General features: G+C 45.8%; 1 protein-coding gene across 2 annotated transcripts; it reads left to right on the forward strand.

The window, feature by feature from the left end:
- The first annotated feature begins 1,456 nt into the window (after positions 1-1,456).
- On the forward strand, positions 1,457-18,432 carry arid1aa (AT-rich interaction domain 1Aa). 2 transcript variants are annotated; one of them, XM_073485063.1, is made up of 20 exons: positions 1,457-2,652; positions 5,153-5,371; positions 5,481-6,092; positions 6,235-6,330; positions 7,953-8,193; positions 9,204-9,293; positions 9,395-9,565; positions 10,142-10,475; positions 10,566-10,711; positions 10,799-10,884; positions 10,995-11,204; positions 11,296-11,500; positions 11,664-11,817; positions 11,968-12,137; positions 12,253-12,445; positions 12,910-13,035; positions 13,728-13,827; positions 14,055-14,898; positions 15,051-15,181; positions 15,279-18,432. In XM_073485063.1, the coding sequence occupies exons 1-20, from the start codon at positions 1,732-1,734 to the stop codon at positions 17,148-17,150; spliced, it is 6,921 nt and encodes a 2,306-aa protein (XP_073341164.1). In that variant the 5' UTR covers positions 1,457-1,731; the 3' UTR covers positions 17,151-18,432. The 2 variants fall into 2 exon arrangements, with proteins under 2 accessions (XP_073341164.1, XP_073341165.1); XM_073485064.1 differs by having other exon boundaries at positions 11,974-12,137.
- The last annotated feature ends 618 nt before the right edge of the window (positions 18,433-19,050 follow it).

The raw sequence follows: 19,050 nt of genomic DNA on the forward strand, positions 1-19,050 counted from the left end.
AGCTCGCTGCTCTCCGTGCATTAGGGGGGTGTGTCAGGCAGAATGTTAAATTGTGTTCCGATGTTTGTACATGTGATCAAGTATGCCTTCTCACTGGTACTTCCTGCCTCTTTTTTTTCTCCCCTACAAGCCCCCTAGAGGTAGATGTGTGCGTATGTGTACGTGCGCGCCCGCGCTCGTGTGTGTGTGTGTAAAAGAGTGAGAGAGAGAGAGAGAGAGAGGAGGGGAGGGGAGGGGGGGAGACAGTTTCTGTGTGTGTGTGTCGAGAGGGAAGAGAAACCGAAAGGCAATCGTGTCCCACTTATACTCAAAACCTGAATTTTAATCAATGCCCAATCGAACCATTAAACGCCTCATTAACCTTGTCACGTATATGCATTTTATTTGTTTAAGAATAAAAACTCCCTCCCCTCAAACAACACACACACACACACACACACACACACACACACACACTTCTCATTACCAGCCCTGCTCAATGCTGTGCACACACCCTGTGGATGCCAAAAATGTCTGCTTCATTTGACTGAGGAGAGATGGGGGGTGGGGGGGTGGGGACAAATGCTCCATTTTTCTAATTGTTGGGAGACTTTGAAACTGTTCATGCATCCTCTGTCTGGTAGATAAGGTTTTTTTTTCTCCCCCTGTACAGCCAGAGTAGTTCAATGTTAGTAGGGTGAGAGAGGGAGAGCTGGAGCCTGTGCACCCATCCCCCCACACTCAGCAGAGGAGTGTGTGCTGCTGGAGTGAGAGACAGACAGAGAGGAGAGGAGAGGAGAGGAGAGGGGGTGGTAGAGGAGAGCAGAGCAGGCAGGGGAGGGAACAAGAGGGAATGTGCATTGGTAGTCTCGTTTGCTGCAAGGCTTCCTCCTTCTGCTCTGGAAAAACCAGTGTGTGTTGCCTTTGCTTGCCTGAATACCACACAGAGACACTGGTGGGAATTAAGTACAAGCGCCAGCATACAAAGGCAGATTTCTGAGCTGAATACATTTATAAATATGACTATGAGTGAGTTGGAATTAGAATTGTGTGTATGTAAAGCCAGGCTAAATCCATGTGTGTCATGTTGTGGTGTGTGCAATACACTTCTTTACACTTGCAGCTGTGGCATCCACATCTATACAAACGTTCACTTGAAAAATTCTATATTTAAGTAATGGATTACTTTCCCCTTTCACTGATCACTCATTAAATCGACACGCATGTGCGTATTTTTTGTAACGCACAGCCTCTCAAGTCATTTTTTTATGTTGGTAAGACGACAGAAAATGACTTGTGTGGACGTTAGACTCTGTTCGTGTGAAGAAAATATTCAACCTATGTGTAAAATAAGGGACAATGTGAGGTTGTGAGACAGAAGTCCACTCCGCACTGGAGCGGATCCAGCCCATGTTTTGCAGCCCTCTGTGCGGCTCGGTAAAATGGCTGTATGTAGCGGAGCCTCGTGTTGGTTGGGCTCGCTCCCTGCCTCTACCCGGGCTCAGTAACACAACTCCCACAACAATTTCTGTCGCTTTTTTACGCATTGTATGGAGCCTCCATCAATTCTCTAACCCATTTACGGAACCGGAACCGGGGGGATGGAAGCCGGATTCGGTCCGGTGTGAGGGGTGGGAATGAATCGGCACAAGGATAAATGGTTATAAACAATTATTTATATGCAATGCTAGCTTTTGATTGTGACTGACTCGCCGAGAGAGGGAGAGAGAGGTGGTGGTGGGGGGGTATATCATGGCCGCTCAGGTCGCCAGCGCCGCCACTCTTAACACTAGTCCGCCTTCCGAACTCAAAAAGCCGGATCGAGACCACAAGGAGGAGTCGGTACCGGGGGAGAAGCAATCAGACAAAAAGCAGCCGGGCTTGGACAGCGGATCGCCGGGCCGGGGGGATCTGCAGGACGGGGCCGACGGTGGAAATGCAGGGGGAGGAGGGGAACCTGAGATGAAGAACGGGAATGGGAACCCGCCCAGGGCTAACAATAATAACCAGAATGACTCTGTCGGACCGGAGGGAAATAACCATCCCGGTTTGGTGCATCATCACGGCCCCGCTTTTCCTCCACCTTCGTACGGATACAGTCAGCACTACGGTCGGGCCCCTTTTCATCAACATGGCGGACAACAAAGCCCTGGCATGGCAGCTGCTGCGGGTCCGGTCGTGCAGTCGAGCAACATGATGGACCCGTATCAACCTAATTCACACGACCATGGCTTTTCAAACCACCAGTTTAACAATTACAACCCGTTCCCGAACAGGACTCCCTACCCCGGCCAGGCGTACGCCATGAACTCCCCTCGCAGTACCCAGGCGCCGACAGCTGGGGGGCAGCCAGCTAACGTTAAGCAGCAGCCACCAGCGGGAGGACCCACGGCGATGGCTGGATCTTACAATAACCAGAGATATAACATTGGAAACCCCCAGCCTACATCCACACCGACACTCAACAAGCTCCTCACGTCTCCCAGCTCAACGCGGGCATACCCAAACTACCCGTCTAGCGACTACAGTAGCCAAGAAGGCGCTAGTAAGGGACCAGCAGACATGGGCAGTAGCGGTCTGTATGGAGGGAGCACTCCGGGTTGGCAACAAAGAAGCCATCTCTCGTCACCTATGAGCCCGGGAAGTGCCGGGCAGCCGCTAGTTAGAACCCAGGTAAAGTCACATTATTACAGGCACATGATGTGAGCTTTAGCATGTCGCCGTCCATCCTCCTAGCTAGTTCACAACGTAGCAGGCCAGCCATTGTCTGATACTAGTTCGCAAAGACTCTAAAATGGCTGCCTCTCGTGTGTGTTTTTTTCCCTTTACACCAGACCGTTAAATAAATGTTGTTTTAAAATATATTTATAAGGGTATGTGGGAATACGAGAGTGCCGCTTGCGGAAGATATAAGTTGTTGAAACGATGTAAGGACGTTCAGGGAGCCAAGAAGGCCCGACTTTGAAAAGGGGCGAAAATACTCCGCGAGTACCAACGTCTCGTTTTTCTGCTAGCTTTCCTACATGTGTTATATGTAAAAAACACCGTATATTCTGTTACAAATGTGTTCATACTGTACGGCTTTATGTAGGGGAACCAATTCTCATATATTTTCGTTTGTGATAGCAGCTTGTGTGCTCAAATTTGTATTGTTTTCTTGCCCGGTAAGCTATAATTTTGTGGCTACGACGGAAGGAATGTGTTGCCTGCCGAATCAGCCTCTCACGGCCAGTTAAATGGCCCGTGTATGTTCACTTTAAATCACTTAAATGTCCTGTGAGATATCAGGAAATTGTGTATTTTAATACATTTTGCCCACACATTGATTAATTGACTTTCCCTGCGCTGAAAACCTTCTGGGCTTCCCACGTATGCTTGCCTGTAAACAGCCAGTCCAGCCACAGATGAGTGAGTGACTGCAGCCTGCAGATTGCAGTTTGCACTGGGATTTGAATTGTGGAGGTAAAATCCTGCTGTCAAAGCCAGGAGATAGTTGGTCTTTGGTTGACATGCTAGCTGAAATCTGATTGGCTCCTCATCCGCTGCTCATGGCCATTTATAATTACATGTGATGCAAGGCAACAGTTGCTGATAAGGGAGCGCAGCATTAAGTCATCACAGGTTTACCAGAGGTTTTACTGATTCACCCCTCTGCTCCTGTTTTCACTTTCAACAAAGCATGTAGTGTTAGAGCAACTGGTGATCATATGTGGTTTTATATATATATATATATTTTTTTTTATTTTGTCCTGGGGCAAATATTCCCCCCCCCCCCCCCAAAAAAAACTCTCCAGTTATTAGCAATTTGTTCCAACATGCGCTCATCATGGGTTTAATATTACCACCAGAACCTGTCCTGTTATATACTTTGTAGCGTGAACAATAAATTAGGAGCTCGTATGACAACTTTGGTCTGCATCATTGTATATGACAAGTGTGGTGTTGTTTGTATCAAATCCACATTTTACAAAGCTGTTACAGCATTGCTACAGTTATTAAATGTTTATAACATAATGGCTAGGATCAACACCGGTTGTTCTGCTAGTGTCATTGATTTACATACCACCTTATTTGTTATCCATGATGTTCCCTTGATAAACAAATTATAGACTGATGGACACCTTTGTGTTTTCATCTTGTAACTTGTTTCACAGTCGCAAAAGGGAAATTTGACCTCAGCCCGTGCGGATGTGCGTGTATGTTTCTGCTGTGTCTGGCTTGCCACACAAGTTTGACTGTGTGACTGCAAAGAATTTCCCCCCAATCCTCCCCCCAAGCCAATCAGAAGGCAGTCCACCATCTCTCACCAGCCAAGGGAGTTTCCTCTCTGTCTTATGCAGATTAGCCATGTGCTGCTCTTATTTATTTCACTTCATTATCTTGGATCTGCAAAATGTCACATAAGGCATTTTGCATACTCTTTGTTAGAGGGCTGTTGTTAAGCTGAGGGCGCTCTCCTTCTCAGCAAAGTGCACATGCAAATTCACTCGATGTAATGAAAGGGGTTACTTTTAAAGTAGACGTTCTTCAATTTGAATTATTGCGAAATTCCTGACCTTATAGTGCCAAATAACTTGGTTTAGGTGAGGGAATAATCAGATCCTAAATGTGATGCAATAGCATAGCACAGTAGTACCTAGTTTTTACCAGAGAAAACATGTTTTTACTAACGGTTGGTTTATAGACACAGTGTGCTCTTGTGCATTTTTCACTCTCTGGGGCTGTTGTGAAAGTACTTCCTTCATTTCTGGTGTCATTCATCCAGAGCCAAGCTGCCTCCTCTGGGGGAAAAAAGCTACTTGGACCAGACTCAAAACAGGAGCACAGCTGGGATATGTTTAAGATTGGGCAGACTGCCCTCCATTCGAAAGTAGATATATATAGCTCTGTTGACTTCCGAAACTATGGCAAAGTGAGGTGAAAAAAAAATCAGGGTAATGACCGTGGGAAATAAGGTGAAAAAAGCACAATTTCCTCATTCACTGAAGCTTGTGTTTACATCTTTTAGTGCTGTGAACGCTCCACACTGCAGCCAAGTATCGATGAAAGCACTGTAATGGCATAATTAAGTTGTTTAAGATTGAGGAGGGCTGCATGCAAGTTATCACACTTGCTATTTAGATTTGTTCTGTACTGTTTGGATGTTGTCTTAATGTATTTTCTCATTTTCCAGCCACCTGGTCCCATAGACCCAATGAGCAAAATGAGAGGTCAACCATACGGAGCAGGCAGTCCATACAGTCAACAGTCGCAGCAGGGGCCTCCCACAGGCCCACAACAGGGGCCTGGTTACCCTGGCCAGGGTTATGGTCCTCCAGGTCCGCAGAGATATCCTGTTGGAATGCAAGGACGTACACCTGGAGGCATGGGTGGCATGCCTTATGGTCCACAGGTATTTACATGATTTATCTTACTCAGAAATAAGTTCTCTGTGTCTTGATTTGGTCTTTTATCAGTGTTCTCTTCAGCTGTGTTTGAAGTCTTATGTGTGTTCTGTTTAGATGGGATCATACGGACAGCAGGGACCAGCAGGCTATGGCTCCCAGGGCCAGGCACCGTATTACGCCCAGCCTGGCCAGGCTCCTCACCCGGGCCAGCAGCAAACCCCCTACTCCCAGCCCCCACAAGGACAACCAGGTGGCCAGACTCCTTACCCAGGGCAACCCCACCCTCCGCCGACTTCTGCGACACACACCCAGGGAGGACCACCCTATCAGCAGCCCCACATGCCCCCACAGTCCCAGGGGCCACTGCCAGGTCCACCCCAAGGGCCCCCACAGTCTCAGCCACCTTATTCCCAAGCCTCAGCCCCACAGTCTGGCCAGTCTCTGTACGCCCAGCAGCAGGGTCCTCCCAGCCAGGCCCCGCAGCAGCCAAGTTCCCAGGATACCCCTGGATCACAGGGCCAGTCCAGCTACCCGGGATCCACACCAGGGCCTCAGCAGCCACCCTCGCAGCAACAGCAGGCACAGTCTCAGCCTCCACAACAGCCACCGGGACACAGCCAACACCCACAGGGCCAGCCTGCAGCGTACCCGGCGAACCCTCAGCAGCAGCAGCAGCAGCAAGCACAACAGTCACCTTATCAGCGCTTCCCTCCTCCACCACAGCAGGTAATACCCTCAGTCTGGGGTCATATTCATCATACTTAGTTATCTGTGTGTGTGTGTGTGTGTGTGTGTGTGTGTGTGTTCACAGACATGCTTCCCATAAATATAGCAGTATACTTTAGCACATGTTCTGATGTCTTTTCAGGAGGTGTCCCAGGACTCATTTCAGTCCAATGCCCCTCCATCCACTCAGACTAAATCTGGCCCAGAGGACAGTCAAGGCCGCCCCTCCAGCCTTCCGGTTAGTTATGCTTGTTATGTTACTGCTGGAACATTAAAAGCCTTTTTCACACTGTGATATTGCTTTTCACCCTCATGTAAAAGGGGTAGTTTCTATTGGTGCCTTGTAGGTTTTATTGTAGGACATATTAATTTTACAACTCATCAAACGTGGGACAACGCTCATTACAATTTTAATTCCCTTCATGTCACTTTGAATGTCTTGTATTAATGTTTTAAATGCTCGAATTTAGCTGCGTGCTTGTCTTGTGGCTGCCGTGCTATTGGTCCTTTGGTGCAGGGTTCGTGAAAGTTTGGAAAATGCTTTATTAAGCTTTTCAAGGTTAGGAGTACGCCTAAATTTGAAAATACTCCCTGAAAAACACCTGATTTTAAGCATAATCTGGTGTTTGAACTACACAATCACTCATGTAAGCAAAAAAAGTTTATATTTGAAATGCAACAAGCCTGTTGTCATAGTCTGGGTGTACGAATTTGCAGCATTAAATATTCATGATCAAATCATACAATCAAAGTCAATATGAACCTCTATTCTATGGCCTTGTCCACTATTTGAGAATTTATGGTGTGGTATTTTAGAGAAAATTTGCATATCAAGATATATATTTATATAGTAGCCTAGTTCAAATTTTAAAAACAAAAATTGCTTAATGTTAACCACAATGTTTTTAAGGTTAGGAATGTGCTTGAATTAAAATAAAATCCAATTTGAATATCATTCTCGAAAATTGCTTGATTTTCAACAAAATCTACACAATCACTCATGTTAACCAAAAATCATATAATATTTGAAATGAAACAATCCTGTCGTCATATTTGTTTGCCTCCTAGTGTTGAAATTAGCGAGTACAAAATAACCATGATAGAAACATACAACTTTAATATGAGCAGCAAGTGGCAATACACATTGATTGCTGTGCATAGAAAAAAGTTTTTTACATTTTATTTTGCGTAATTGTATTCATAGTAACAATTTAGATGAGATAACATTTTTGGATTAGGTACATTGAAAGTGCTTGAATATTATTCTCAAAAAACTGCCCATGTCTTACTTTGAATGTAAGGTATAAATTATCTTAAAAGCTTATATTTTCCTTGTGTTGCGGGCGCTGTGCTATTCGTCCCTCGGTGATTTTAGACTCCGTGTGTTGCTGCACTTTGGTGTTTGTTGAGAGACGGCTTTGTGGCTGATGCTTGAGGGAAAGGTGCTGTGTAAATCTGAGATGAATACAGGAGAGATTGTTTGTGTATTGGAATCACATGGCAAGGCTGCTGCTACATGCTGACTCAGCTCGCATCCTACAAACCTTGGTAACCATGACAACTCCCTGCACTAATGTGCACTCATTTTTTCTTTGAAAAAGATAAATAAGGACAAAGGCCTCTGGGTGTGTGTGTGTGTGTAATATTTGTGTGCTACTCATATCTAAACAACAGGGAGGGAGTTGCAACAAGCTTATACTACAGCCAGCATATGAAATAAATATTACAGTGCCATAAAAGAATGTATTCTTGTAACGCTAAAAAATACAGTCTGTGTTGAAATGCACAGGAGCTTCTCAAGTCATCAATTGTCATTTTGTGTGTTGACTCTACCTCTGCTTGTCCTATATGTGTTTGCAGGACCTGTCCGGGTCTATTGACGACCTGCCCACAGGTGCAGAGGGTGCCCTCAGTCCCGGTGTGAGCACATCAGGTGTGTCGAGCAGCCAGGGTGAACAGAGTAACCAGGCTCAGTCGCCCTTCTCTCCTCACACGTCTCCCCACCTGCCAGGCATCCGAGGGCCTTCACCTTCCCCAGCTGGCTCCCCTGCCAGCGCCAGCACGCCCCGCACAGGACCGCTGTCACCCGCCAACATCCCAGGTGGGCTGATCCCTCACGCACATAAAATGAGAAATATGATAACACAACATGGTAACACAATACTGACATTTGTCATCTAGATGGTAAGCTACTTGTGCTTTAGGTCAGCTTTTGTTGTGTTTATTTAGCATCTCAAGGGAAAAGGTACTTTATGTTGTCTTAAAATCTACCATTAAATTACTTATATTTTGTGAAGTATTTAACAGAGAACACTTCAAAGAGCAAACTATTCCCCCTTCGCTTGCATTAAATGTGCCATATCTAAGAATTCTTGTTTAAAGATATCTGTTGAAGTTAGCATGCTAACCAGCTAGCCCCTTGCCATTTTGGAGGGTGGTTATCTGATAGTAAACAACACCAACATTCCTCTTTTGTTCAGTGCTCCTTCTCCAGGCACAGTCAGCTAATAAGATTAACTGAGCTAACTAGCTAACAGCAGCTACCGCTAGCAGCAGTTAGTGGCAAGTCTGATGATATGCTTCCTCCTAATTTGACAGCTGGCAGATGCACGGATATTAACATTACTTAAAAAGTGTTGGTGTGTTCAGTGGCTTTTTCTGTGCCAGCACTGTTTTCAGGTTAATATAAGAAAGGAAAAAATATCCTACTTTGAGTGTCTAGGACCTTTTTTGCTGTGGTATCAAAAGAGGAAGCATCATTTTTTTTAAACTCGTGTTTTATCAGAGTTCAGGTATCGTGAAAACTCTATTATATACTCAGGGTCCTATCACCACTTTAAAATGATTTAAGGTTTGTTGGTTGGACAAGGCTCACACACAGATTTGTTAAGATATTATAGCGATGACAACTTGGACTTGTTGAACAAAAGTCTGACCAAAAGATGGAAATACTAACCCATATATGTGTAACTTGCCCTGGTTTTCTTCTTGACATCAACACATTTTTCTCAACCATGGTAGCTACATTATAACCACAGTGGCTTTAAAGGCAGTGGATGTATTTTACCTTTTTTGAGCTCACGCTATCTCCACTTTACCATTATTGTTTAGGGACCCAGATGCCTCCCAGACCCTCAAGTGTGCAGTCAGATGGGAGTCTGCACCCTGCTATGAGCCAGTCTCCTATGGCCCAGGACAGAGGTATGCTGCAGTCTGAACTCCAAGTGTTTTATAGAGATTAACACGTGTTTACTGTAGCAACTGAGTCTGAACACTGTCTTCCTCTCCTTGTTCTCTTTCAGGGTTTATGCAGAGAAACCCTCAGATGCCCCCTTATGGCTCCCCCCAGTCAGCTTCTGCACTGTCACCACGTCAGTCCTCAGGGGGACAGATGCATCCTGGGATGGGCCCATATCAGCAGAACAACTCCATGGGTGGCTATGGACAGCAGGGTGGACAATACGGCCCCCAAGGTGCGTGCCTTCAAATAGTCTCTGTTGGGGTTTGACTTGAAGAGAGAGTCTAGATACAGTTTGTCTTGAAATTTTGTTGTGATGTTGCAAAAAGATTTGTTGTAAATTGTAAATGTATGGCTTAAATTTGGATTTGTAAAAGTTTCCCACTTCATTTACTATCCATTTGAGAAGTTTTTTCAAGTACATGTCCCATTAGACAGACATATGGAATGTATCTCTCTGCCTCATCGGACTACCGTGCTATCGTTGGTCCCTCCCTCTGACTCTGTTGCAGCTATTTATAGCTGTGAAGCAGAGAGTCAGCTGACGTAGCAGAGCCTCCTGTCAGTAGAGCTGAGACTGTGACGAAGGCTTGTTGCTCAGGGTGCATAGCTCTCTCTGCTAGCACACTGTAGGGAAAAGTCTACCTCACCACTGCTCTTCAGGACTCATAGCTTTAATGATCCACTTTTATTGTTGAACTTAATTAAACTTCTGTGTGATTCTGCAGTGTTTTTTTCACAAGACCAGTAAACAGTTATGATCAAGAGATTATTTTACCTAATTATTTTTTTGTTGTAATGTCATCCTTAGGTTATCCCCGGCAACCTGGCTATGGCAACATGCCCAACGCAACCTACCCCGGGCCGGGCATGGGCCCAATAAACCCCATGGCAGGACAGGGTGGGGGACCACCATATAGTGGAATGCCTCCTGGAAGGATGCCTCCTAATCAAATGGGGCCACGTCCCTATGGCCCAAATATGGCTCCAAATATGGCCCCGAACATGGGTCCAAACATCCCTCCTAACATGGGCAACATGCCACCCCAGGTAGGCTCAGGAATGTGTCCTCCTCCAAGCATGAACAGAAAGCCCCAGGACCCTGCAGCCATGCAGCACCCCGCCACCAACTCCATGCACAACAGGTTGGTTTGTGTTGGATCCTGAAAAATGCCTACCTTCTATTTACCTCATGGACTTCTACTAGATGCTCATATGTTTTCTCCTCTGTCCAGGATGCCTGGCTACCCCAACATGTCTCCAGGCATGATGGGCTCTGGCCCACCCTATGGCCCTCCCATGAACAACATGCCTGGAATGATGAACACACAAGGTGGATCGCCTTATCCAATGGGGCCAAACATGGCCAATAACTCAAGTGGTATGTTATTCAGCATTGATTGCACCCAAGCATTATTTTCTTTTAAACAGGGTTATTTCACAGCTGATTCCCTCTCACTCTGTCCAGGTATGGCCCCCAGCCCAGAGTTGAACAATAAAATGAATAACAAAGTAGATGGGAGTGTAACGCCCAAGCCAGAGCCCAAAACTAAGGTAACCGGTCTACTTGTTTTAACAGCATGTCAGATGTCTTCTTGTTGGTGGATCTGCAGCGTTTTCAGTCTGTTTTAAAATTGGTTTTGGATTTCTCTTTCACAAAACAGAAGTCCAACTCTTCCACCACCACCAATGAAAAGATAACAAGGCTGTACGAGTTAGGACCCGAGCCAGACAGGAAGATGTGGGTGGACCGTTATTTGGCCTTCATTGAAGAGAAAGCCATGACAATGACCAACCTGCCTGCTGTAGGACGCAAACCCCTCGACCTCTTCCGGCTGTATATGTCAGTTAAAGAGATTGGAGGAATGGCACAGGTTAATATGGCATTAATTAACAGCAATGAATTCCATAGTACTTTTATTGCTTTATCTCTATTCTAAATATGTCTCGTCATGTGTCTCCCAGGTGAGTAAGAATAAGAAATGGCGTGATCTGGCTGCTTCCCTGAATGTGGGTACATCCAGCAGTGCTGCCAGTTCTTTGAAGAAACAGTACATCCAGTGTCTTTACGCCTTTGAGTGCAAAATTGAGCGCGGTGAGGACCCTCCTCCTGAAATCTTTACAGACAACAAGAAGAACCAAGCTGCTAAGGTCCAGCCCCCCTCTCCAGGTTAGAGTTGTACTTATGCTTGTACTCATGTTTCAGTGCAGTTCAAATTCAGTAACCTACATCCATGCACTTTCCCCACATTAATCCAACATTAATGCATAACTTGTTGAATTCTAAGTGTCAATAATCCTATTTACCATTTCTCTCTTCTTTTGAACTGAAGCGTCCCTGTGCTCCACAGCTGGGTCAGGCTCCCTGCAGGGTCCTCAGACTCCCCAGTCCACCAGCAGCTCCATGGCTGAGGGGGGGGACCTAAAACCTCCCACCCCAGCCTCCACTCCTCATACCCAGATGCCCCCCATGCCACCCGGCTCCAGGTGACTCTTGAGTAAACCTCTGATTTCATCATTTGATTCTAGCTTCTATAAGACATTTTAATCAGAGAAACTAATGTCTTTCTACCATTTCTTCCGTCTCTCCCACTTTTCTCCTAATTCCCCCTCCCCCTCACCTCTGCTTCTCTGTAGGAGCAGCGTTAACCTGCAGGACCCCTTCTCTGAAGGTAATGACCCTGCTTTCCCCAGGAAGAACCTGACGCCCAACTCCGCCTATCAGCCCAGCATGAACACACCAGACATGCAAGGACGCATGGGCACCTATGAACCCAACAAGGACCCCTTTGGTAACATGCGGAAAGGTGGGTACACTTAATGGAAATGAGCTGAATGAATTGTGTTGTCCGAGAAACTTAAGTACCTCCTTAATTACCCGCTTGGTTAATAAATGGGCTTTAATTCTGAATTTATTTCCAGTTGGGGAGCAGTTTCTGCCTGCTAATCAGGGTCCTAACAGCGGGGTGGGTGACCAACAGCAGCAGCAGCAGCCGCCACAACAGCAGCAGCAACAGCAGCAGCCTCCATTCAACAGGGGACCACCCGGGGCTATGGGCACGATGCCAATGGGGCCCAGACAGCAGTATCCTTATGGACCAGGCTACGACAGGAGGTAAGAGTCATTGAATGGTAGATGGCATTTCCATGCTCATTGACCACTGCTGATTATTACCAGCAACTATCTTGGTGATCAGTCAAACCTTCCTATACAGATCAGGGAAAAGATGTCCTATTGACATTTTTATATTACATTTTATATGAGGTTGTTGATATTTTGTCTTTATGATAGAAGAGTGCCATACAGTGGATTTGTGATTGTGATTTAATTTGGTTAGTTGAGGCAGACTTGAAAAGCTGTAGTAGTCACAGGCTTAGGAGCCAGAGAAAAAAAATTAACAACAAATTTCGGCTAGTAGCTGACATTTAAATTGCAACCAAAGTACTCATGTTAAAGTTATTGTAACATTTGTTATCATGTTTCTTTTTCTTTTTCCAATTAGCTAATGCATAACTTGTATGTCTGTGTATATCAAAAAAGGGAAAAATGTACCATGTGTTTTGTTCTGATTTCCTCAGATCTGAGCAGGGAATGGGCCCAGAGGGCAACATGGGAGCCGGTGCTCCTCAGCCAAACCCTATGATGCCTGCCAATGCCGACACGGGGATGTATTCGCCAAATCGCTTCCCACCACAGCAGCCACGGTCAGTTCACAAGGCGCTTTTTTGCCAATCTTTTCAGCTTTAAAGCTACTGGTTGATGGAAAATGATAAAACCAATCTTGCTTAAGAATGCTCCGAAAAGCTGGAAATGTCCACGTATTTCATCTAGTTGTACAATGTACAGAATGTAATTTCACATTACTTAAATATTTATTATTGTGACTAATATTGATCAGAACAAGATCACATCATTTGGATTTTGTTGCCATCCTTGATGAGTAAAATATTTACTCAAAATCTTAGTCAACTTCACAGCTTTGGTCTGGATTTATTTTATGTGGATGTGTTGCTGTAAGTATTGAACCAGTTGCATTCATTGTGTGAATTTAAATTGTCCGGCGGCTGGTATTAATTACTAATTAGTAAGCAGTACAGTTAACAAAAAGAGTTGGGTATTTATTTTCAGGATTCACGTGTGCCTATTATTATAGATTGGGTGAAACTAATGAATCATATTGATACAACTGAGACCTATTTAATAGAAATTGAGTTTTCGGCTGAAAACGAAAAGAAACCCTTGCAACTGGATTTCATTTTGTTGTTAATCATTACTGTATGCTTCAATGTTGACTGTGTTTATGACTACACGTGTAACAATGGACCATGACTTCATACAGTGAGTAAGACATGTAAAATAATCTCATGGTCAAACTGACAAAGCATAATGTTTGCAGGCTTGATTCCTATGGTAATCAGTATCCTGGACAGGGAACGCCCCCTACTGGCTCCTACCCAAATCAGCAGCCTGGAATGTACCCACAACAACAACAACAGGTCAATGATCCATCTGCACCACACTGACTTTCACTACTGTCAATACACAGGAACCAAATAGTGTCAGCGTTTTTGTTTATATAATTTTAGTGTGATTTTTCTCTTTGACTGAGCAGCTGTCATGTGTTTGATACCAGGAAACAATATAATTAATCTATGGATTCATTTTTACAACATTTCTATTGAAATACTTTAAAATAATTGTCTCTGTATCTTTTCATGTATAGAGTTACAAGCGTCCTGTGGAAGGGGGCTACCCTCCATCAAAACGTCATGAGACAGAGTACAGTGGACCCTTCCATGGTGGACAACAGCCACCGCAGCAGCAGCAACAGCAAGGAGGTGCCTCTGCACCCTCTTCAGGACAGCAGGAGACGTACAATCAGTACAGTGGCAGCGGGCCCTTCCCCGGCTCTGATCGCCGTCCACCTGGCCCAGGCAATCAGTACCCCTTCCCCTTTGGTCGTGAACGATTGCAGGGAGCGACAGGGCCCAATGCTCAGCCCAACATGCCCCCTCAGATGATGCAGTCAGGCCCAGAGGGTCCTCAGGGAGGAATGTGGCAGGGGCCAAGAGATATGAACTATCAGAACTACCCCAACCGGCAGGGTGGCCCTGGAGGCCCACCCCAGGGACCCGGCTACCCTGGCATGAACCGCTCAGAGGAGATGATGTCATCAGAACAGCGCATGAATCATGATGGCCAGTGGGGGGGTCAGATGGGCCCGCGGCAGCCTCCCTATGGTCCTGCAGGACCTGGCCAACCTATGCCTCGATCAGTACAGTCCAACTACCAGCCCCCTCAGGGTGTGCAGAACCACATTCCACAGGTGTCCAGCCCGGCCTCCATGCCTCGCCCCATGGAGAGCAGGACATCACCTAGTAAATCCCCCTATATGCACGGAGTCATGAAGATGCAGAAGGCTGGCCCTCCGGTCCCTGCATCTCACATAGTGCCCCCTCCGGTGCAGTCGCCTCTCATAAGGCGAGACATGCCTTTTCCCCCAGGCTCTATAGAAGCTTCCCATCCTGTCCTGAAACCACGTCGGAGACTCACCGTGAAAGATATCGGTATGATTGTAATTTCTAAATATCAAAACCATCTTGTGATATTGACAGCACTTCCTAATGTCGCATCTATCTCTGCAAGTCCATCTATATTGTCCCAAGTTGATGCTTAGTGAGTATTTGGCACCAATTGTGTTTTTGTCTTCATTTCTCAGGAACTCCAGAGGCCTGGAGAGTCATGATGTCATTAAAGTCTGGTCTCTTGGGTGAGAGTACGTGGGCCTTAGATACCATCAACATTCTCCTGTATGATGACAGCACTATTTCCACCTTCGATCTCAACACGGTGAGACTCTACATTGAGCTCCTAATCTTGGTTTAGAATGGTACACTATGCGTAGTAGTCATGTCTAATATTTTATATATTTATGTTCTTTCTTCAGTTGCCTGGCCTATTGGAGTTGGTGGTTGAGTATTTCAGACGCTGCCTCATTGAAATCTTTGGCATTCTGCGGGAATATGAGGTGGGAGACCCCGGCCAGAGGACACTACTTGATCCTGATGCCTTGAAACGAGACTGGGACAGAACAGAAGAAGAGGAACCGCGGGCTGAGGACATGGAACAAGAGGAGGAGGATGACGAAGAAGAGGAGGAACAAGAAACGGAGGGGCCAGCTCATGTGAAAGAGGAGGAGGAGCAAAAGCAGTGCTCTGAGTCTCGGGGGCGAGATGAGAAAACGCAGGATGAGGAGAGGAAGAGCAAGGGTTCTTCTTCTGAACAGACAGGCTCTTTGCAATCCTCAGCTGCCCATGAGAGACCCAAACAGGCCAGCAAGTTTGACAAGTTCCCCGTAAAGGTGGTACGAAAGAAAGACCCATTTGTGGCTGGCCAGTCAAGTAATCATGGCAAACTACAAGAGTTTGACAGTGGGTTGGTTCATTGGAGTGCTGGAGGGGGAGACTCAACAGAACACATCCAGACTCACTTTGAACCACGCAAAGACTTCTTGGAACCACGAGAACGAATACCTGTGCCCCCGATTTTGCTAAGGCGACGAGTCCCAGAAGAAGAGATGCCGGAAAACTGTTTGCCAACTGAGGAAGACAAAAGGAAGCATCAGGATGAAGAGGAACAGCCCAAAGAGACATCTTCCTTAGAGAAAACAGCAGTCTCAGAGAATGCCAGCAGTGAGGAGGAGAAGAAAACTGATTCTGAGACAAAGACAGTTGAGAAAGCTGTAAAAAGTCACCAGGAGAATAATAAAAGCATTCTTTCCTCTATCAGTGGTTTAACCCAGAAGTCGCAGCAGTCTGGCACCATACTGGAGGATGAGCCTCACAGTAAAGATGAGGGGCCGCTCATCGCACTGGCCAACTGGCAGGATTCTTTAGCCCGCCGCTGCATTTGTATCTCCAATATTGTCCGCAGCTTGTCCTTTGTGCCAGGCAATGACCACGAGATGTCCAAACATCCAGGGCTGCTACTGCTACTGGGACGCCTGATCCTGCTCCACCACAGGCACCCTGAGCGCAAGCAGGCTCCGCTCACCTACGAGAAAGATGAGGATTCAGACGAGGGAGTGGGCCAAAGGGACGAGTGGTGGTGGGACTGCTTAGGGCTCCTGAGGGAGAACACGCTGGTCACTTTGGCGAACATCTCAGGCCAACTCGACCTTTCCGTCTACCCTGAGAGCATCTGCTTGCCTCTGTTGGACGGTCTCCTCCACTGGGCTGTCTGCCCTTCAGCAGAGGCCCAGGACCCCTTCCCCACCCTGGGCCCCCACAGTGCTTTGTCACCTCAGAGACTGGTCCTGGAGACGCTAAGCAAATTAAGCATCCAAGACAACAATGTGGACCTCATCTTGGCCACTCCACCATTCAGTCGGTTGGAGAAACTATACGGGAACCTGGTGCGGCTAATTGGAGACAGGAAGATCGCAGTCTGCAGGGAGATGGCCGTGGTCCTACTGGCCAACTTGGCCCAGGGCGATACTATGGCAGCCCGAGCAATCGCTGTTCAGAAAGGCAGTGTGGGCAACTTGCTAGGCTTCCTGGAGGATAGTCTGGCTGCCACACAGCTTCAGCAGAGCCAGAGCTCTCTACTACACCTACAGGGGATGCACTTCGAGCCCACAAGCCCGGACATGATGCGGCGAGCTGCCCGGGCTCTGCACGCCTTAGCCAAGGTGGAGGAGAACCACTCAGAGTTCACACTACACGAGTCCCGACTCCTCGACCTTTCAGTGTCTCCCCTAATGAACTCGCTGGTTTCTCATGTTATCTGTGATGTACTCTTTTTGATTGGCCAGTCATGACAGCTGTAGGGAGCCGTGGCTCCACTTTCTGGGGGTTCTATCCCCGATCCCCTCTTCCCTGGAAGCCTGGCTTGTGTGTGTAACAGGGCAAGGAAAGTTCAAGTGACTGTCTTTAATTTATGAAAATCCTTCAGATTCCATTCTCTGAGCCCTCCCCAGGCCATCCTTGCTGGAGGGGGGTAATCACAGAGCTGTGGTGGATTACAAACCAGAGAGATGCCCACAAAGTGACACTACTTGCAACATGAATGCCAACTGGACGACACAGAGCAGAGCACCACGGTCGGGAGACTGTTCTGCACTTGGGGGAAAGTACTTTTTAATAAAGAGAAATAAATGAATAAATAAATAAATAGCTGAAAAACAAAAACTGTAACCAAAGTTGCTGTCTCGTTTACAGTGAGTTTGGGAGACCCAGTGTGCCCTAGCTCTCCCCTTGAGGGCACAATGAGTCTGTAAGTGGTTGACGTTCTGAGGTGAAGCAGACTGACAAGTGGCCTACTGGTTCTAGTTGCTGTAGTTGGATTCTCACCAGTCAGCCCGACAGTAGACTAAGTGCTGTCAATACACACCTTCACCGGGGAGGCCTGTGCAGTGTGCAGTAGATTGTAGGACATTTTCTGTACCGTACTGCTCTTGAGTGTAAGCATTCTGTCACACACGTTTCACACAGAAGCAGAAGATGCAGCTCTTCTAGAGTTTTGAGGTCATTTTAGTTTGGTGTTAAACAGAAAATGGCTTTCTTCCCCAAAGTATCAAGAACCTACAACACCCTTACCTCCTCTTATCCCTTGATTGTATGAATACCCTTATGAAAAGAAATCACCTCTTAGGACTGGTTTTCAACTTCAAATACAGCTTTGCTGTGGTGTATATATAATGTTGTACATTACACTTCCTTTCTCTGTGTCTGTCTCTGTCTGTGTCACTATTCTCACACTTGTTATCGGTGAGGGATTGAGGCTGACATGTGAGTTTGGTCCGTGACCTCCAGTCCCCGCTGAATAGACCCACTCCTCTGGTCTCTCCACAGCTCAGTAGTACGGCAGACACGGCTCAAACCTGTTATCTCCTGGTACAATGAAAATAAACTAGATGAAGTACACATTTGACAATTTTTCTTCAGTCATGGATTCTGCATATTTGTATTTCAGACTATGTAGCTAAGACAACATGTAAATTCCTCCCTTTCCCTTTTTTGGCTCAATGAATATCATTTATTCAGTATGAAATCTTTATACTATATGTTCCACGTGGTAAGAATAAATGTACATTAAATCTTCGTAAGCTGTTTGATGGTTTTGTTCTTCTGGAATGATTACCTCTTCTGGATAAAACAAAGCAAACAAAGGCGTGAAATCACACAAAACTAGGTTAAAAGGAATTTATAAAATACATCTATCTTTACCCTCAGGACAATTGAAAAGAAACCTGTTAGACTTTGTCACTGTTTGCATTGGCTTTATCACCGTTTCAGTAAAATAACTTTTTAAAAAAAAAAAGGCTTTTCACAAAATTGTACAGGTTACAAAACAGCAACTTTGAAGGAGGAGGACTGCACACAGGCTGTCTGTACGAACATTTTGGCATATACCTTTATATAAAAACCAATTAGTGCACGTTTAATATACATGAGATTTCAGATAAACAAAGAAAATCTTTAAATCTACAATTATGAGACCAATTACTAAGGCAAATGTAAAAATATGCACCTTCAATACAAGCAAATGAAACGTAATAGACTAGAAAGATGGGTAAACACCATGCTTGCACATTTTTTGGATGTATGCCATGTGCGTCCTAAAAATGGTATGGAGCGCCATCTGCTGGAGGGGGAAATACGTCACATGATGATTCTAACAATAAAATCTTATCAAATCAGATGCAAGGTGATAAATCT

The sequence above is a fragment of the Pagrus major genome, chromosome 17 (assembly GCF_040436345.1).
Source record: "Pagrus major chromosome 17, Pma_NU_1.0".
Taxonomy (NCBI): Eukaryota; Metazoa; Chordata; class Actinopteri; order Spariformes; family Sparidae; genus Pagrus; species Pagrus major.

What these genes read in the sequence shown, in the direction of transcription:
- arid1aa (XM_073485063.1), top strand. Translation starts at nt 1,732, where the DNA reads ATGGCCGCTCAGGTCGCCAGCGCCGCCACTCTTAACACTAGTCCGCCT. An exon ending in TCCCTCCTCCACCACAGCAG is followed by an intron (nt 6,093 to 6,234) that starts GTAATACCCTCA and finishes ATGTCTTTTCAG; the next exon opens with GAGGTGTCCCAGGACTCATT. An exon ending in GTCACCCGCCAACATCCCAG is followed by an intron (nt 8,194 to 9,203) that starts GTGGGCTGATCC and finishes ATTATTGTTTAG; the next exon opens with GGACCCAGATGCCTCCCAGA.